The following is an 18,102-nucleotide window of genomic DNA, read 5'->3' as shown; positions in this document are numbered from 1 at the left end:
GGATTTTGCCTGATGATTTGCTTTTTGGTCAAAGTTTTACTCACAATGTTACAAATATCCGAAATATTTTCAACCTCCTTTCAGCTGAAGTATTCACAGACTCTATCACACTCAGATCCCTCATCTGCTTATTTTTTCTTGAGATATCTCATATAAGGTGTGGTCAAACTACACTTCTAGTCTACTATAATTGAAAAATCAGCCAGCCACGATCAACAAATCCATTTGAAGTCTGGTTCTATTAGTCCCAATACATCTGGGGCTTTTAAAACCTAGTGTTGTAATAGTCCACTTCTGGCATGGTTGAAAAAGCATCCCTGTGTCTTGGTGGGTGGGGAAGGGAGGGGATGAGGAAAGCCCAAGATTTTAAACCCTTCACAGTTTGTTTGTTACTATAACAGAGTAATATTGTAATTGTTTTGCTCCTGTCTGTGACAGGTACAAAGCTAAGGTATCACCAACAAAACAAAAAAAAAAAAAAAAGCTAACAAACAAAAATAACTCCTTAGTTTTACGCATACGCGTTCCATTGCAGTGACCCCCAGGGAAGATCATCCCTGTTAAGTCAGTGTCTAATGGGGAAAGATTTGGGAGATTATGAGGTCCTTCACCATCTAGAAAAGAGTAATCTCTTGCAGTAACCAAAAAAAAAACCAAACAAAAACTTAGATCTGGTACCAGGTGGGCAGCCAATACATTGCCTGATTAGCAAGGCAAGCTGAGCAAACATCACCAGTGACACTCACATGCCATTAATTAAAAAATTAAGCTCCCAAGCATCTATTTGCTTAAAGGAATCACACAGGAAAGGATTAAAAAAAAATAATCTCACATGTAACAAATCAGGAGACAAGTCCAGACCAAAGAATTTACATTCACAACCCTTAGCAAGCATAAACAGAAATGACAATAGTTCTCTTCTGTTTCTGAAAGTTTTAAATACAATTTGGCAACCCAGTTTTTCTGCGTCACTAGTTGATATATAATAGGAGTGTAAATAGGACCTATATCCATACCTTTAACTAGAGACATTAATTAAACCTTCTAAAAGGTCTGCTCACCTGAAGTCATTAACCCTACAATTTGGGACAACTTTTAATAGTCAGTTTTTTCACTAGGAGTGTAGCCACTTATGTCTTGAAAAGCTTCAGGTGCATATAATTATGGCAGCTTCCTTTTAAGCAATACTTTTAAAATAAAGCCTCTAATTACCTAGATGACACATTCAGGAGCTATTAGAAAAGATGTCCAAAATTAAACCTTATTTTCAAGAAGAGTGACTCCTTTCTTCTTTTCCTCTACAGATAAGGATACTTCTTCCATTCCATTCTGTGCACTTATAAAACCATTATAAAGAGCCATAGGAAGAAAAAAAAAAAAATGTTCTCCTTTGATTGCAAGTGCAACAGAACATCATTCACCAGTCTGCATTGAGGCTTTTAAATCCCATCAGAGTTATCTTTTTCCAAACAATATTTAGGGACTCTGTCATAATTCCATTGTTAGACTGCAGCAGATCACAGCCTTTATGAAAGGTGGAATCATAATAAACCAGAAGAAAACTTCAGACATGCTTCCATGAAAAAAATATTATTTTTTTTAATCAAGCTGCACTTCAGAATATTTTTCTTCTGCCTTACCTTGCTTTTGTATTTCCCTTAAATTGCCAGAATGTGACTTCCTCTAAATTTTAATCATTCAGATATGGAAAACTTTTGTGAAAACTCTCTTTTTACTTCTAATATTCCCTTTTATTCTGCAATTTAAGCATGCTTTTCCTTTCCTGAACTTTTATTTTGTAATGTGTCCCCCAGTGTGCCCCTTTAAAGCAAAAAAATCTCCCTGGGGAGGTTTTTACAGACAGAGCTGATATTTTTTATTTCACTTCAGCTAAAGTGCTTCATTTTGATATAGTTCTATTCTTGAAATCGCATTATTGCTGTGAATTAGCCCGTCAAGGGATTTGGGTTTGTGTTTGCTTTGTGAAGCATTACACTGTGGCTGTCTGTATTTACACCTGGCACCAGAGCAGGTCTGCTGCTCCCAGCTGAACCAAGAGCTGTGATTCCTGATCCTGGTTTTCTGAAGAGGTTTTGAGGAATATGTGACAGTCACCTCATGTTACTTTATTTTTATGTGGCTTATGTAGACAACATGATGGAATGGGATGCTGTGGCTGAACATTTAAACTGCTATTCATTCACCACAGTTCCTGCTCCTGTACTTTGGACATCTGCAGCTGATGGTTGCATCCCTAAAATCAGTGATGAAAGGGTGCTTGTAAGATGGAATTTACGGCTTCATTTTAGACTACTACATGAAGATGAGAATAACTGCTCATGAGGAACATCCATTCTCTCTATTAACTATAAAGAGAGCCTAGGATGACTAACTCAGGAGTAGCTGAGTCAGTCCCCAAAATACTGAATCCCTGCTCTACCCTCCATCATGTAATTATTTCAATATGTGCAGAGGCAGTCAAAAAGCCTTGTTTGACAGAGATTCTCTGTTGTATTTGCACACAGATGGCTGACTTTTTGCTTTCTTTAATATCTATTTGTATATCCTATTCTGTATACTGTGAAATGGACCCTGAAAATGCTATGTCTATGGATTATTTTTCAGCAAGTTTCTGAGGCAGTTATACACCATTCATCCTGATTTATGACCAGTTCACTTATGCTAGTTTCTCTAAGATATCACCAATTTTATCACCTTTTCCCTGGATCTTAGCATCCATTTTTGCATGTTGTTCTTAACTGGTGTTATTTCTGCATTAGTATTTGTGCTTTTCTTTATTTCCTATCCCTGTTCTCATCTCTGGTGAGGAGTTTTCTACATCATCCCTTCATAACATACCAAGTTAAACCACACACTTTTCTGTCCCTATTGGCTTCCCCATCTGATGAACGCTCTATAAACGTTTTATTTTCCTCCTTTTCTGAGTGTGAGTAATCCAGATCCATTATTGTCTACACTGGATACATCCTTTCTCTCTGCTCCATCAGTTTGAGAAGTTCTGTAACAAACTAGTTTCTATAGCATTTCATCAATTGTGTCTTGAGATTCTGTTTCTTGGCTGCCTCTGCACATCATCCTGGTCTTCATCCATCTATTTAACAGCTTGAACATTGCCTGCAGGCCTAAATGCTTAGTACATTTCCAAAAACATCAAAAACAGAAACAATTTTTAAATGCTTTCTGCAAGGAAAAATTATGGAGGACAGTCCGCCAGTAGAGAGCTAGAGTTACAAAATAAGAAAATATTCAAAGGGGGTAAAGAATTAAAGGGATTAGAGAGGTTTTGTAATTAATTACATTAATTTATGCTCCCTGGAGAAGAACCTTCAAGGAAGCTGAAAATTCTGCTAAAATATAACTATATTCTTTGCCTCACAATCCTTCTTTCTATACATACACTTCTTGCTCAGGGAGTTGGAAATGTTGTTTTCCATGTCACTAATGGTCATGGCATGATTGCAAGTTTTCTAGTGACCTTTCCTTGCTCCATGATGAACAGTTGCGCCACTAACACAAATTCATGAAGAAATCATTCAAACTCATACAACTTCAGCAAGGAATTTGATAATAAGGAGTCTTAAGCCTGCTTGTCCTAGAGACTCCTCATCCATATGTGGAATTGTTCTAAATAGTTCCACTGAATCCAAAGAAAATATAAATCTAACCTATGATTTAAAACTCAACATATTTTTACTATTGAGATACATCTACTTTCTGAATTTGAGACCTTAATCCTGGACTGGAAATTATAAAATCTCTCATAGACAGAATGGAAATACATCCATGAAAATGGCCCCTGTCTAGTCAATTTGATATCTCTGGTTTTGTCTGATTTGGAATAAGCAGATACACATTCAGGTGTGACTTCAGGTTATGTACTTTTATTGAGTTTTATTTTGAACATAAAGAGCAAGTGAGTAAGAAACTCTCTATGCTGGGTGCTGTGAAAATATTTAATTTTCAAAATGTCATCCTCTGCTCCAAAAATTTAACTGGGGAGATATCAAACACCTAAACAATCAGATAATCAGATCAGGACTGAAAGACTTCAAAACACATTTACAAAAATTCAAGATCCTTGGCCAGACTCAGGAAGAATTCACAGTCCAGTCCCCAGGTAATTTCTGACAATCAGTCCAAAAAAGCAAAATGAAATTGCTTTGCTCACACTGATCTAACCTTTCCTCACCTATAACATGACTGGGTGCAAGAACAAATGTTGAGAGGGAAGAAAAGGTTGTTACTGAGGGAGAGAGTAAAGATGGGAACTCACACTTCAGCAAGGTAGGTGTGAGATCCATTGCACAGAAATGAGCTGAAGACTTAGCATTTTTTGAAAAAGAAAATATTTCTACTATCGAGAAGTGTAGAAATGGCTATAACTGTATGAGATACAGTGAAAGAAAGAAGGCACTGTATCAGGGAGACAGACATTTCTCAAAATTACAGGGAAATAGCATACAGTTTGATTGCATAACTCCTTAAAAGCATGATGAATCCCAATTACTTTTTCATTTCATTAAACCTAGTTCAAGTCAAAAAGTGAGTGTCTAGTTCTGCTCCAGATGTCTATTCCCTATTGCTGGACAAGAGCTTAAAATTTGCTTAGATCAGGGCAGTAGTTATTAGAAACAAAAGAATGAACACAAAGTAAATTTAGTACTTTAGAAAATTTTTTAAGTCTGAAAATGTATGTAAGTTGTGAAGAACAAGAATATTTCTCGTTCACTCTTTGATCACCCAGTTAACGGAGAGACATTTCCTGAATGTCTGAATGGCCAAAGAGTTAAGAAAAAAATAAGAATGTTCCTGTCTTAGAATAGGTACATGCAATTAAACAAAGAAATGCTGGAATTTATTCAGACTCTATATTTCTTGGTCTATCATCTTAATAATTAAAGATGTTCTCTCCTTAACGTACAGCCTTTGAACAAAAGATCTGAAAATGCTTCACATGTTTTACATCAACAGTGGTATTGAATCTTGCTTCCTGCAGAAAGGGTCCTCAAGTCAGGCTTCAGTATAAATCTACTTCTTTCTGGTATTGTAGAGTCACTGTTAGAATTCAAAAACTAATAAATCCTAAGACTTTATGTTCAAAGAGAGATGCTACCAATATTTTGAAACATTATACTAAAATCACTGAATTTATGTCTGGTGCCTATATGGAAATCATTATTCAAATAAAAACCCATCCAACCACACACAAAATTACAGACTCAGAGAGCTTCTATTAATTTACAGGAGGCAAGATGTTGTTTCCAGACTCTGCAGACAGCCCACCTCAGTGTTACATGCCAGGTTTGTATCCATGGGGATGGACAAAGCCCTGGGAGATACACGTAAATAATAAAGAAGATAATGGGAAGAAAAACTGCCAGAATAAAACCAAACCAGAGATACAAGTACAGCAACACAAACAGAGATCTCATCTGAAAAGCAGGTTACCTCCACACCAAATAATGAAAGCCTCTCCCAGCACCAGAGAAGGAAGGTCCTGCCCCTAAGCAAACCTGAGATTTCAATAGCATGGCAGAAAAACAAAAAAAATCCGGGTAATGCCAGGATGACAACATGAAGTCCAAAAGTAATCACTCAATTTGTTTTTCAAAATTACTTTACACTTTGTTTTGACTTTTCTAGGGTATGGAGATACATTGCATATGTGAGCACACACGACAGTGTGCTTGGACATTTCTGGAAATAACAGAACTGAGAGGAAGGAGTTAAAAAAATGTAGTGGTTAGTACCTATTTGACTCTTCTAAACAGCTTTTGAAGCAGAAGCAAGAGGTAAAGTGTGCTCATTCGCATATTTTGGCATCATATGAGCTAAGATACTTATTTTCCACCCAAAGTCTCATATTATAACCTCCAAGGGCTTTGTGGCAAGAACTACTTCAGCACAGCTGCAGACCTACCATTCAAACCTTATAGTCATTCAGAGAGAAGCAGATAGTGTCCATTGGGAGTACTGCAGTCTGTCAGCCAGCATAAATTGCATCTTCAGTGCTGCTGTCTGAACGGTTAACGGTACCTAGGCCTAGCCAAGGAGTGGAATACTTTCTTCACTATGCAATAAAGTGGAAGACAACCACATGAACTTACTGCTGGGCAAATGGAGACAGACAGCAACAGTAAGAGGACATTCAGGGTGGCTGGTACCTTTTACAAAACTCTTTTGGAAATGCAATGTTTCTCCTTGACTCCTCTGCTTGAATTACTACATCACCTAGAAAAAGAAGCTTGGCTTTGCTGGATTGCTTGCCTTTCACTTTTCCCCAGCTCAGTGACATCAGACAGCAGACAGAATATCTAGTTTTCAAGACAGATTACACAAACTAAAAAGCTTTAGCTTTGGGTTTGTCAAGTAAGAAATGGAAATGCTATATTCTGACTGTCTGTCAGCTATTTGTCTCAAAGTGTCCTGACATGATAGGTAAAATGTGAAATACAGGAACACCTGTTTGTCTAAAATCCTAGTCCTAAATGCAGTTCCCTGTAACAAAGGGAATATTTGGTTGCACAGCTAATTTGTACAATGCAACAGCTATGGGTCTAACCCAAGTCTGGAAAGAGAGGAAATCCTCAATTTATGCTACAACAGTTGATTAAAACTTGAACTTAAAGACCTGCTTTCAATTCATCCTCACTTGGCAGATAAGGCTGTGACAGCCATGGTGCTGTTCAACACCACACTACACCACCATAAGAACTTTCAACAACAGTTTCAAGGAGGACCAAAACACTGATATGAACAGGATATTGATGGGAGTTTACAGCTGAAGTTGTCATTTGTCCTACTAAAAGTCCATTTGCTTCCGTCCAAAAAGCAATCTCAACTTTTAATTATAAATTGCCCTAAAGCACTAACATTTTCTTCCTCATTTACCCTACTAATTAGTGCATTATACAGTGTCATTATTGGTGACGGTGATAATGCTAATAATTAAATCTATTTTAAATTGACTCTCCCTTCCCAAAGGTATGGAACTGACGGTTATATAGAAGAACAAAGCATCTCAAAAATGAAAACTTATGCACCTTTTCAAAACAAGGGACCTTGCAGGAGCTTGTGAAATGTATCTATAGGTGCATCTTCTTTTAACACTAGTGGAATAAGAGTCAAGCAGATTTCAAACCAGACTGATTTAACTAGAAATACAGTGGGAAAATAAATGTAACTAATTTGCAAAAGTTTTTGTTTGTTTACTAACTGAATGTTCAACCCTCAAAGACTTTTCACATTCAGATCTGTATTGACCTATGATGAATAATTTTTATTTGGGGTTGTTCTGTTGCTTGTTCTTCTAAACAGTTTATTGGCCCCAGACAGGTGCTATTCAGTACAACTTGGAGAGGGAGTGCTTTGGCCTGTGTCAAGGACACGTCCAAATGCAGCCAAGGTTCTGAGAACACCCTGTCCTCTCAGGGTACAAGACAGAAAATACACATCCTTTCAACTACTTTATCAATGAAACATCAGATCCCTTTTTTTCCAGTGGAAGAAGGATACAGAAGCTTTCCAGAGGTGATACAGCCAACATCTGCCAGGGCATACCTTGATCTGGATAAATGCCAAATAAAATCTAGGGCAAGGATAAAAAATAAATATTAATTAGCAACACAAAAACTGCAAATGACCTGCCAAACTTATCTCAAATACTTTAAAAAGACTCTTTCAAATTGTGCATTCAGTTGTGAGATTGTTTCAGTATTTTTAAGTATAATTCCACCACAGGTGAAAAGCACCTCTGGGGAACTTAATGAGGGTAAGTAATATTCCTTCAGTTAATTTACAGCCAAAGCCACATATTTTATGCACTTTTTTGAAATTTCTCTTAGGATAATCTTCAGGATCAGTCTGGAAAGCAGCACCCATGCCTGAGGAAATGCAGAGTGCCATTTAATTTGTTCCTGGCACAGAAGCCCTGCTACCCCAAAAGGAATTCCTCACAGCCACTAGAAAAAACAAACTTCAACTTTTTAAAATTTTTCTCCAGACTTCCAGTTTAAGATTTTGCTGAATTTGAAGATTTTGCTAGCAGAGGGCAGCACTTTGGCCACCTGAAGGAGATGCCAACCTCCCATCATCACCTTCTGCCTTCCACACTGTGAAGTGCTGTCATTGTTGCAGCATCCTCCCAAGCACAGCTTTCCCTGTGAGCATTCCTCAGGTGTCAGGATCAAAAGATCCATCCTAAATTCAACAAGCATCCTTAAGGGACCTACAAATTTGGGCTTTGCTTCTTCCTCCAAATCAACAGCTTACCCAACCACATTGTCCTGAGAGGTGACTAGTGCACCAAATAGGACTATGATTAGGCATGAAGTCCTGCACAGTACTGTCAGGTTTTGCCTCAAGACATTTTCTGTGTGCTAAGAGAAAATATCATAACTCATTTTGAATTAATTCTAAAGAAATGGGGGTTGGGGGAAGACTACAAATTCAATACTTACAGAGCAGACAACTACGAATATAAAGAGGCCTGAAACTTTCAGGAATTTTAGACAGCATCTGAAACACAAGGAAACACATATTTACTATTGGCTAGTTTAAGAACAACCTTCTCTATTCTCTTAAAAGCTCTGACATCTCAGAAACACCATGGTAAGCACTTATGGGTGATAGTACATCACATCAGAGTACAGACACCACAAAGCAAGGTCAGCAAGGGCTTGGGAAGCCTTGGTGACCATCAGAGCTCCAGCACTAGCTCTGCTGCCAGATGGATCTCAGTGCACAGGAAGGAGGATTTGCCCCTTGGAAAATCTAAGGGAAGGCTGCAGAATGAGCTGGTGCTGGATCCTGGAACCACTTGTCCACTACTGCTGCCAGCCCCTGGCAGACCCTAATCCCCCACAGCTGATTTTGTCTCTCCCAGGGAGGCAAAGGAGCATTGCTATCACAGGGAGGTGTCACGGCTGTGCTGAAAACACAGGTTATTACACAGAAAAATGGTGTCATCAGCGACTTCCTCAAAACTGGACTTATAATACACATTCTGGAAGGTATTAGAAAATGCAGTTTGAAGACAAGAACAAGCTTTAAGAATCTTCTGGGTTTAACGGTATCTTTTAAAACGAAATATACCTCATGAGCATAAATCTACTAACAAAACTGATTTTTTTTTCCCATGGCAAACCTGTGCCCATTGAAGGAATGCCCTGTTCCAGAAATGAGATGCCACAAAATATTCTGAATTGTCCAAGCTTACTAGTGAGTGGGTTAGGCAAGAACAACTCCAAATTAAAATGTAGGTGTTGAAAATGCATGGTCTTGAGAAAGAAATCTTAAGATTTAACATTTTAAATTACCATTTTTTAATCTTACTCAAAAGACAACTCAACTAAAAATTTTCTAACTGCCCATCAATATGTTATACTGATGCCTCAATTTACAGAAGCCTTTATGTAGGTTTGACCTCATTACATATGTTCATTTTGAAAGCATCAATATTTTTTTTTTAAGTAAACATTCAAACCTTGTTTTTCTGACAGAATGACAAATGCAGGGCTTGATTTAAACCTGATGACAAGTATGAAGGAAAACATTTCAAGTTACCAGGATAATTAGTTGAAAAACAAAGAGTGCAATAAAAAGCTGCATTGACAGATGCTACAGGACAAAATATTAAACCAGAATAGTCTGAAGAACATTAGAAATAATTTTTAATCACAGTGGAAAAAAGTCCCTAAATCAATTCATTGACAAAAAGCAACAGAAATTACTATAGACCCATTTTTCAAAAACATTGTTTTCCAAAGTTTCCCCCCCGCTAAATTTTTCCAAATAGCAGCTAATAAAAACCAGCAGCTAATAAAAATGTGTTGCCACAAACTGGTACAAAGGGGCTAAAGTCCCCTATTTAATACAAATGGTAACAACTTTACCCAAACTTTGCACAGCATGAAAAATCTAGAGAAGGAAGAGGAAGAAGAGAAGGAAGCCAGTTAGGTGGTTTCTTCCAGAAATTCCAAGTAGCCCTGATCTATGGAAAAGTAAGATGGCAGAGAGAGGAAGAAAGTAACACAGGCATGAAAAGAAAGGAATGATGACACAAGCCATTATCAGGACTTCATCACTGAGAATGACTTTTGGTATTACAGGATTTATGGAAAATATTTAGTGACAGTTTAGTCATAGATCCTCTATCCTGCTGGTCAATTCTGCCCATTTTTACATTACAGTTTCCTTCTTGATATTTGAGAATTTATTATGTTATGAATTAATAAACTGCAATCCAGACTGGTTTAATTTTTATGCACTTTATGTTTTTTGTTTGCACTTTGGACTTATAATTTATAATAATAAAGTTGTTATTTAAAAACCCTCTATTTTAAGACACAAGTGAAATAAAATGTTAATTAAGCATTTATTAATTAATAACCACTTGTTTGTAAATAACAGAAACTCATACAAAGGAGCTGGCAAGGTGTAATAAACCAAGGTTTTGGAAATGGTTTTAATAAATATAGAATTTAGAAGGGTTTATTCCTCCTGTCTGCTTGTTTTCACAACAGTCTGTATTAGGGAAGCAGCATTTTTAACAGCTTACATTTTAGACATGATCAGCCTTGGACTCACCCGTGGCTTGCAATCTGTCTCTTCCTACAGTGCTAATCTGGCACAGTGATGCAAGCACAAGCCCTGTGCAAAATCCTATGCTGATATATGCCTCCAGTACAATCCTATCTGACTTCAGTTGGAAATGCAGGCAGCATAAATCTATAAGAATTTCATCCCCTCTTCTAAGACAAATGATTTTTAATCTGATCTGCATATGGTGTTGGGCAGTTTAGCATCATTTGTTATCTCAGCAGTGCTATGCTGATTTACAACAGCCAAGGAGTTGATCCCATATGTACAGCTTGCACAATAGCAGTGAAAATATTTCAAGGGAACTTCTGCCAGAAAAACTTGCCCCTCCCCAGATTATAAACCTATGCTACACTGGAAACAATGGATTTCACACTCACAATTGATAACTTTGTTCCATCAAATAGCAGGGAAATCTACCACAAATGTGAAGAAAAGCACCTGCCAAACTTCTTTGCATGTGCTCACATTTGCACTAATTGCAGTCATTGGAAGTCTCCTGCTCCATTTATTCAGCAGCAGAGTGGGAGAGCACAAAACCATATGCACAATGAGAAGAAAATAATTGTGAAGTGATGAGCTAAAAGAACATAAAGATTGGGAAAAGATGCCCTGACATTCCACTGGAAAGGCACAGCAGATCAAAAAGGAGATGTGGACCTGCAGTGATGAGCTCCATGAAAACCCTGCAGAGCTATCTACAGATGCCAAAATAAACTAGAAAAAAACATTGAACCACTGGAAGGGACAGAGGGAATTAGTATCCAGGATTAAAGGTTTTGCTAGTTAAATCCTCAGCAAAAATATCCCAAGAAAATTTGAAGTTATGCTCTTTACATATTGCAATCTTTTAATATATTGACAGGTTCAATTTCCTCCATGCCCTAAATGATGTAAAAGACTGCTTTGGGGTAAAGAGTGAAATGTATTAATGTTGTCCAAGATGGAAAAATCCTCAGTTATATTTTGCTTTGTGTATATGTGAAAAGCTACCGTAATGACTACAGAAGAACTTTTACACATATATTTTTATTAAAGTGAAGCAACAAAACACTGAAGAAAAAAATTATGTGGAATCAACCAAAGGGCTTTTAAAAAATTATTTAAAAGAAATGTTAAAAGCAGTATAGAAGGTATTTAATTACAAATTTATAATAGGTTCTATGATTGATTCTTCTTAGAAGAAGGGGCTATTGATCATTACAGAGTCTGTAATTAATTTCAAACTAGATACAGTCTAAATATGGAATCCTATTCTATTAATTTGCATCAAATAATTTTCTAGATATCTATGCATAAAAACAAATGCATGCAGAAATTAAAAAAAAAAAAAGTTTGAATTCAGACCTCATTTTTGATAAATTGAACTTGACATGAAGGTTGTCCAAGATTTCATATTTCTCAGAAGAAGCAGATCTGGGAAAACTTGTCATTTCACTTTCCAGTTGAAACCTTTGCTCAAATTCTGCAGAGCTGTTGTCCCATGAATCATCATCTGTGGTAAAATCTGGATTATGAAGAGCCATACACTGCAACCTGTCACACATTTTCAGTAAACATAATAAAACAAAACAGTGTTTTATTTCAACAGGTAGTAGATGCAACTGACCTTGCAGAACCTTACATTCACTCTGAGAGATTTTTATGGAAAATTTCATAGAAAGAGATTTATTCAGGACAGACCAAGCTCCCCTTGGCGACACATCTGGGTAGACTGGGGAGCAAGAGCAAAGACCCCATGACATTTATGTGCACCTGAAAGTACCAGTTCGCTGATACACCAGGCAGATGTATTTCAGGATTTGGTGTGTAAGCTCCACTATCAGGACATTCCCTATGGTTCTGCCCTGTCTTTCAGTGCACTTTATGTAACAGCACATGAAGCAAATAAGAGCACAGAACCTGCACCTGTTTATGCTTAGGGCTCTCTAATCACCCTGACCTCACATTGTACATCCTTCCCTTTTTTTCAGCCCCTTCTCTGCTACCAAGATCCTCCAGAGTAATTCCCTGCTTACAGCCCCTGCTATTCACTTTATTTCCCAGCAGGTTTGGTGTTAGGATATAAGAAAGAACCACATGCAGTTAAGTAGAAGAGAACTTAGGATAAGAATATTTTGAGAAAAATGAAAGTAACTTACCCATCTTCCTCTGAGGAAACCTTCAGTAGTGGTGTCTTCTCTGTAAAAACAGTGTTTTTTGATCTTGAGCTGAATAATTTTGAAAAATTGAAGTGATATCTTTGGAGGGAGAAAAAAAACAGAATAGTAAGTCTGCAGTAAAATTATTCACTACAGACCTACAGATATTTTTTACAAGTCCATCTAATTAGATAAATATTCTTTAAGAATGGTGTTGACCTAAATTAGGGTTTTCATTCAGTAAGTTTGAACTAGTCATGGTATTTACTTCCTTATACTCACAGAGGACTCATTCATGTAAGTTTACACTAGCATACTTCATAAAATATGAGATAATAGAAGAACTTATTTCCCATAAGTGTTATTTGAGACATGGATCACCATCTACAAATCTCTAAATCAAATCTCTACAGCAACCTTGGTACTCTTGGTATTAGGGAAGAAAATCTGAATACACATACTTCATTTCTACAGCACAATCCCTTCCAAATGGTTTCTGTCAAATGTTGGCCCTGGTGTGCAGATAATTAAACAGTGTAAGCTACTTCTTGCCATATTGCAGTTTAGCATTGTGAAGGAGCTTTTTGCTGAAGTATAAGTGCCCAAACTTAAGAAGCAGCTGAAGACAATCAATCACAATCACAGAGGTCTGGCTCTGGGGCAGACTTCTGGCAGAGACTAAATAATTGAGCCATTCTAGAACATCTTCCCATGACCAGGCTCTTTCAGAGACATTTCCTATCAAAATCAACATTATTCAGGTGCACTCAGATTTATTCCATTCAAAACTGTAGCCTTCTCTGAGACCAGAAAGTCTCAAAGAAATATGCTAGACATACAGTCAAAATGCAGATCTCAATACATCCAGAGGAAACCCACTCAGAGGAAACCAAAAATTTCTTCCACTATTGCTGGACTGTGAGGGGAAAGAAATTATAAAATCATAGACTTCTAAATAAATACACAACAGTGACTAGTTATTCAGTCTTCTAAATATAAGGACAGCTCAAAAAGAAGGATTTGCATATTTGACTTTACAACACGATGGAAGACAGGGAAGTTTCTTGCAATTTGTAGAGCTGTGTCTCAACTTTGACTTTGTAAAATTAAAACCTCCAGGTACTGCTTTGGCCTTTGTTCAGTAGTGTTTTCAGTCAGAAGATGTGCTAGGTGCAGAGCACTTGGATATGGTTATTTCAGCCTTGAATGTCTGCAACGCTCATTCAAACTCTGCTGTAAGTCACATATTTTCAGTCTCAATTGAAGACGGTGAAAGAATTAGAGTGATTCAATTACCCAGTACTTCATGTCAAATGTTGGGTAGATTACAATTCAGGTACCACACTGCACTGACATTTCATCCTTGAAGAGGTGATTACATAATCTGTAGCTATCAAAGTGCTTCCTTTTTTAAGCACGAGAATATCATTCACAGAAGGAAGTCTAAGTGGACAAACTGTTATTTTGAAGGAAGTACTCTTCTAATCTCATCATGGCTTTCAATGTAAGATGCTACCTAGAGCTTTTAGAAAATGGAACCCATAGGGAGAGCAAGAACACTATCAGGACTTTAAATGTGTGATCACAAAGCATTGCTGATATACTTCTGGCTAATCCCAACATCCCACTATACTCAAAGTCTGCATCCAAATGGGGCAATTTTTATAACTATCCTGGTCGTGGACCTTGAATGTGTGAGTTCAGAAATTTGATTTATGAAAAGACCACTTACTGTTTCTACTTTTAAACACAGCAATGTCACTTGATTCACAGGAAAAAAGGCTTCAAATGATACATAATATATGCTCTTCTGATCTTATCTCACCAATTCTAATAGTTGGGGGTTGACACCAACATTGCTTTATGGTACACAGGCATATGTAAATCCCCTAACAATCCACACCTCAGCAGCTCTTCACCACTACTGTGAATATACTTCAGCAAAAAGTGCTGAAGGGCAAAGCAACCACAGGAATGGCAACAAGAAAAGGAGTATAAAGATCAGGTGGAAGGTGGCTTAAGTAGCAGAACTTGAGCTGAAGAATCCAGAATGCTAATTAAAGACATCACCTTCACTTAGATATCACTTTCACTTTCTTCTTACACATTGTTATCCCCACTTGCTGGTATAGGTCCTGTCACTTTTAAATGGATCTATGGAACTGAACAGATGGCCAAGAATAACAAAGACAGTAAAAGAGGGAAAGGTCTTCAGATAAAGTAAAAACAATTAGTACATGATAACAATTTGCAGAGAATAAAAACATATGGACAAGAATAAGCAGCAGGAAACAGCTAGGCTTGACAAAACAAAAATAATTAGAGAAAAAGCAGAAGAGCTTCCACTCCCTCATGATGTGATTACTCTAATTAGAGAATGAGAGTAATATAAACAATAAAGCTAATTAGGGCATAAAGGAATCTTGAAGGCTGAATGCTCTAGAGAGAAAAGTTGTGAAAATATAATTTTAAAAAATTGCATAGATTATAAAAATGAAAGTCATCCTTGAATAGAGAGCCTAGCACAAACCCCTCTGTGCCCCTCATACCTCTGCAGAGATGCTGGAGGTGCAATTTGATCATCCACTTAATCCAAACATAAAAGATCATCTGCAATCAAAACCTAGGAAGGCCCAAAGACCCCCTGCTGATAGAGGAAGAATTCTGCAGTGCTCAAACACCATCTTAGCATAATTCTTAGTGTTCCTCAACCCTGCAAGCAGCTGGTAATTGGGACGCTGTATAAATAGGAAACAAATCAAAATGTAACACATTTCAAAACCAGGGGCCAGGTTGCACTTTTAATATTTCTTCCTGAACAAATAGCTAGAAACTTTGGTTATATCCATATGCTAGAATGGAGTGAAATCCACCTCTGCTGAGCAATTCAGCAACATTACCAAGAGGCTAATCACCAGTTCAGCTCATTAACCAATTGTGGGTAGGCCTGTTCACAGGATGAAAAGACCACTCTAGATTTGCAGGCAAGGATCTGGTAAGCTGGACACCACTTGTGTTCATGGTTCTTCTTTCACAGTTCAGACTCAAAAATCATTAGCATTTTCTACATCAAATATGTGAACCATAGAATAGTTTGAGTTGGTCAAACTGGCCCTCTGGAGAGGCACAACAAGAGCAGGAGATGAAAGGAAGAGATGTGGGAGACTCCTATTGCTCCCACTGATGGGTTGATGACTCCTTAGATATTAGTCAGAGTTGGTGGCTGATGAGGTCTGCTTCCCATTACCTGCAGGTGATACCTTCCTGCCGTCAAGCCCTACACCTGCACTCTGACCACATTTGCAGGCATTTCCTATTGGTGTTTACACCTGAAATTTTAAACAAAAGGAAAAGGAAGGGTGGGCCCTGATGTTCAGCCATAAGCAACGTTTCAATCTCAAATGCACCACAGCAAAGGACACCAAAAGAAATAAACATCCTACAAGAGCCTGACAAAGTAAAAGACCATGCTCATCCTAGTTAGGCTGCAAACACCTAAAATAATCACTAAATCTGACTGGAACCTATTACTTAGCCCTGTATTGAAAAGGACCATAACTTCCCAAAACCGTACTTCCGGGTCAAACCATGGCAATTGCTTTCATTCCTTGTAATAAAAAAGATACATTTTAACTATCAGATAATATAATCCTTTATCTCCCATATGTTATGCCATGCACACAACTATTAGTTGGGGAGCTATTTCTATGAAAACAGAAAGCAATAATTCTCACTTTCATGGTAAAGATTTGGTCAGAATTGAAGAACACGTGAATATGGAAGGATATATATTATGTAAGAACATCAAAAGTTTTTACCATAACTTATTAAAAACTTCACTATATAAAAAATTAAAAGCGGAATCTCTTCAGGGGAAAAAGTGTTAGGGTGCTTCCCTGAATTAGTAATCTAATTCTAAACTAGTAACTAAATCTGTTATAAGCATCAGGTTGCCTCTTTAAAAGCCCAAGAATAGTACTGAGCCAGTAACAAATACAACTACTAAGCAAAGTTTCCTAGGAGAGAAGTCCAGAGTAAAAATATGAGACATAATTAATCATGAAGAAGACTAGTCACAACAGCATTATTTTAATTTATCTTTACTATATTCTTTTAGAATAAAGTCTAATTTCTTCATCTTCCCTAAATAAAAAACATTTATACAAATCATATGTACTGAACTAATTATTCTTACCATAACTGTAAAAACAAAACAAAAACCACAAAGAAAGAAATCCCCAGACCAGCTTTTGATTGCACTTAAAACACATTCTTCCACCAAGTTGGTATTTGTGAGTTTTCTGATAAAGTCCACATTTTGGGGAACAGTTATGTGGTACAAACTGTGCTGACCAATATCAGAGCATTCACCTCTTAAACCTTTACTGTGCACTAAGCAGCTGTATGCATACGTCTGACAACTTTGTCATATACATGTGCCCACACAAAGACACAATCCTCTGTGATGATTTCTCCTCGACAGTAGCTCACCATGGGGAAATTGTTATGACTACTCATCACAAATAAAGTGTGGCACCATCACAAATCAAGTGTGGCAGCTGATACACTGAGTCAAGAGAAGGATCAAAGACTCCAGAGCTCATATCTTGAAACAGTTTCCAGGTATTTCCTGATGACTTCTTTATGTATCTTCACCAAACCATCAAATAACCTCAGACCCTTTAAATCCAAATCACACTAAGATGTCAGAAAAAATGAGCAATGAAAGCATTATTTAATACAGACTCATTTTCTTTTTTATTTTTCTAATTTTCTATAAGACAGGACTGTACAGGATCCTGCAGAGGGATCCCCAGAGAGGGATCCTGAAGGGCTGGCACTGCCTGATAGCATTAATCTGTGAGAGGTACTGCCAACTGGAAGGTCTCATTTTGAAAGACATTGTGGTACTGCAGCGTGTCCAAACAGTAAATAAGGTGGTGAAGGATCTGGAGCAGCTGAGAGAACTGGGGTTGCTTAGTCCAGAGAAAAGGAGAAGGAAAGGTTAGGGAAGACCTTATCTCTCCCTGCCTGAAGGGAGGTTGTAGTGAAGTGGACATTGGTCTCTTCTCCCAGAAAACAAGTGACAGAACATGAGGGAATGGCCTCAAGTTGTTTCAGGGATAGTTCAGATTGGTTGTTTGGAAATATTTTTTTTCACAGAAAGGGTTGTCAAGCATTGGAACTGACTGCTCAGAGAAGTGCTGAGTTACCAGCAAGTAACTCAGGTATTTAAAAGACGTGTAGATGTTGCTCTTAGGGCCAGAGTTTAGTGGTATACTTGGTAGTGCTGGGAAAGGTGTTGGACTTGATAATCTTAAAGGTCTTTTTCACCTTAAAT

At 37.4% G+C, this 18,102-nt stretch overlaps 1 protein-coding gene across 1 annotated transcript in view; it reads right to left on the bottom strand.

Moving 5' to 3' along the window:
• Window positions 1-18,102, bottom strand: part of OCA2 (OCA2 melanosomal transmembrane protein) — a 160,548-nt gene that overhangs the window by 126,969 nt on the left and 15,477 nt on the right. Inside the window, exons 2-5 of the mRNA XM_041422122.1 lie at window positions 12,762-12,860; window positions 11,968-12,156; window positions 8,481-8,538; window positions 7,537-7,609 (exon numbers count right to left, since the gene is read on the bottom strand). Coding sequence (XP_041278056.1) covers window positions 7,537-7,609; window positions 8,481-8,538; window positions 11,968-12,156; window positions 12,762-12,860 — 419 coding nt within the window. The remainder of the gene's footprint in view (window positions 1-7,536; window positions 7,610-8,480; window positions 8,539-11,967; window positions 12,157-12,761; window positions 12,861-18,102) is intronic.

The sequence above is a fragment of the Onychostruthus taczanowskii genome, unplaced genomic scaffold (assembly GCF_017590055.1).
Source record: "Onychostruthus taczanowskii isolate IOZ18803 unplaced genomic scaffold, ASM1759005v1 scaffold71, whole genome shotgun sequence".
Taxonomy (NCBI): Eukaryota; Metazoa; Chordata; class Aves; order Passeriformes; family Passeridae; genus Onychostruthus; species Onychostruthus taczanowskii.
Note: the sequence above shows the minus strand (reverse complement) of the source record. Positions and strands in the feature narration are given on the sequence as shown.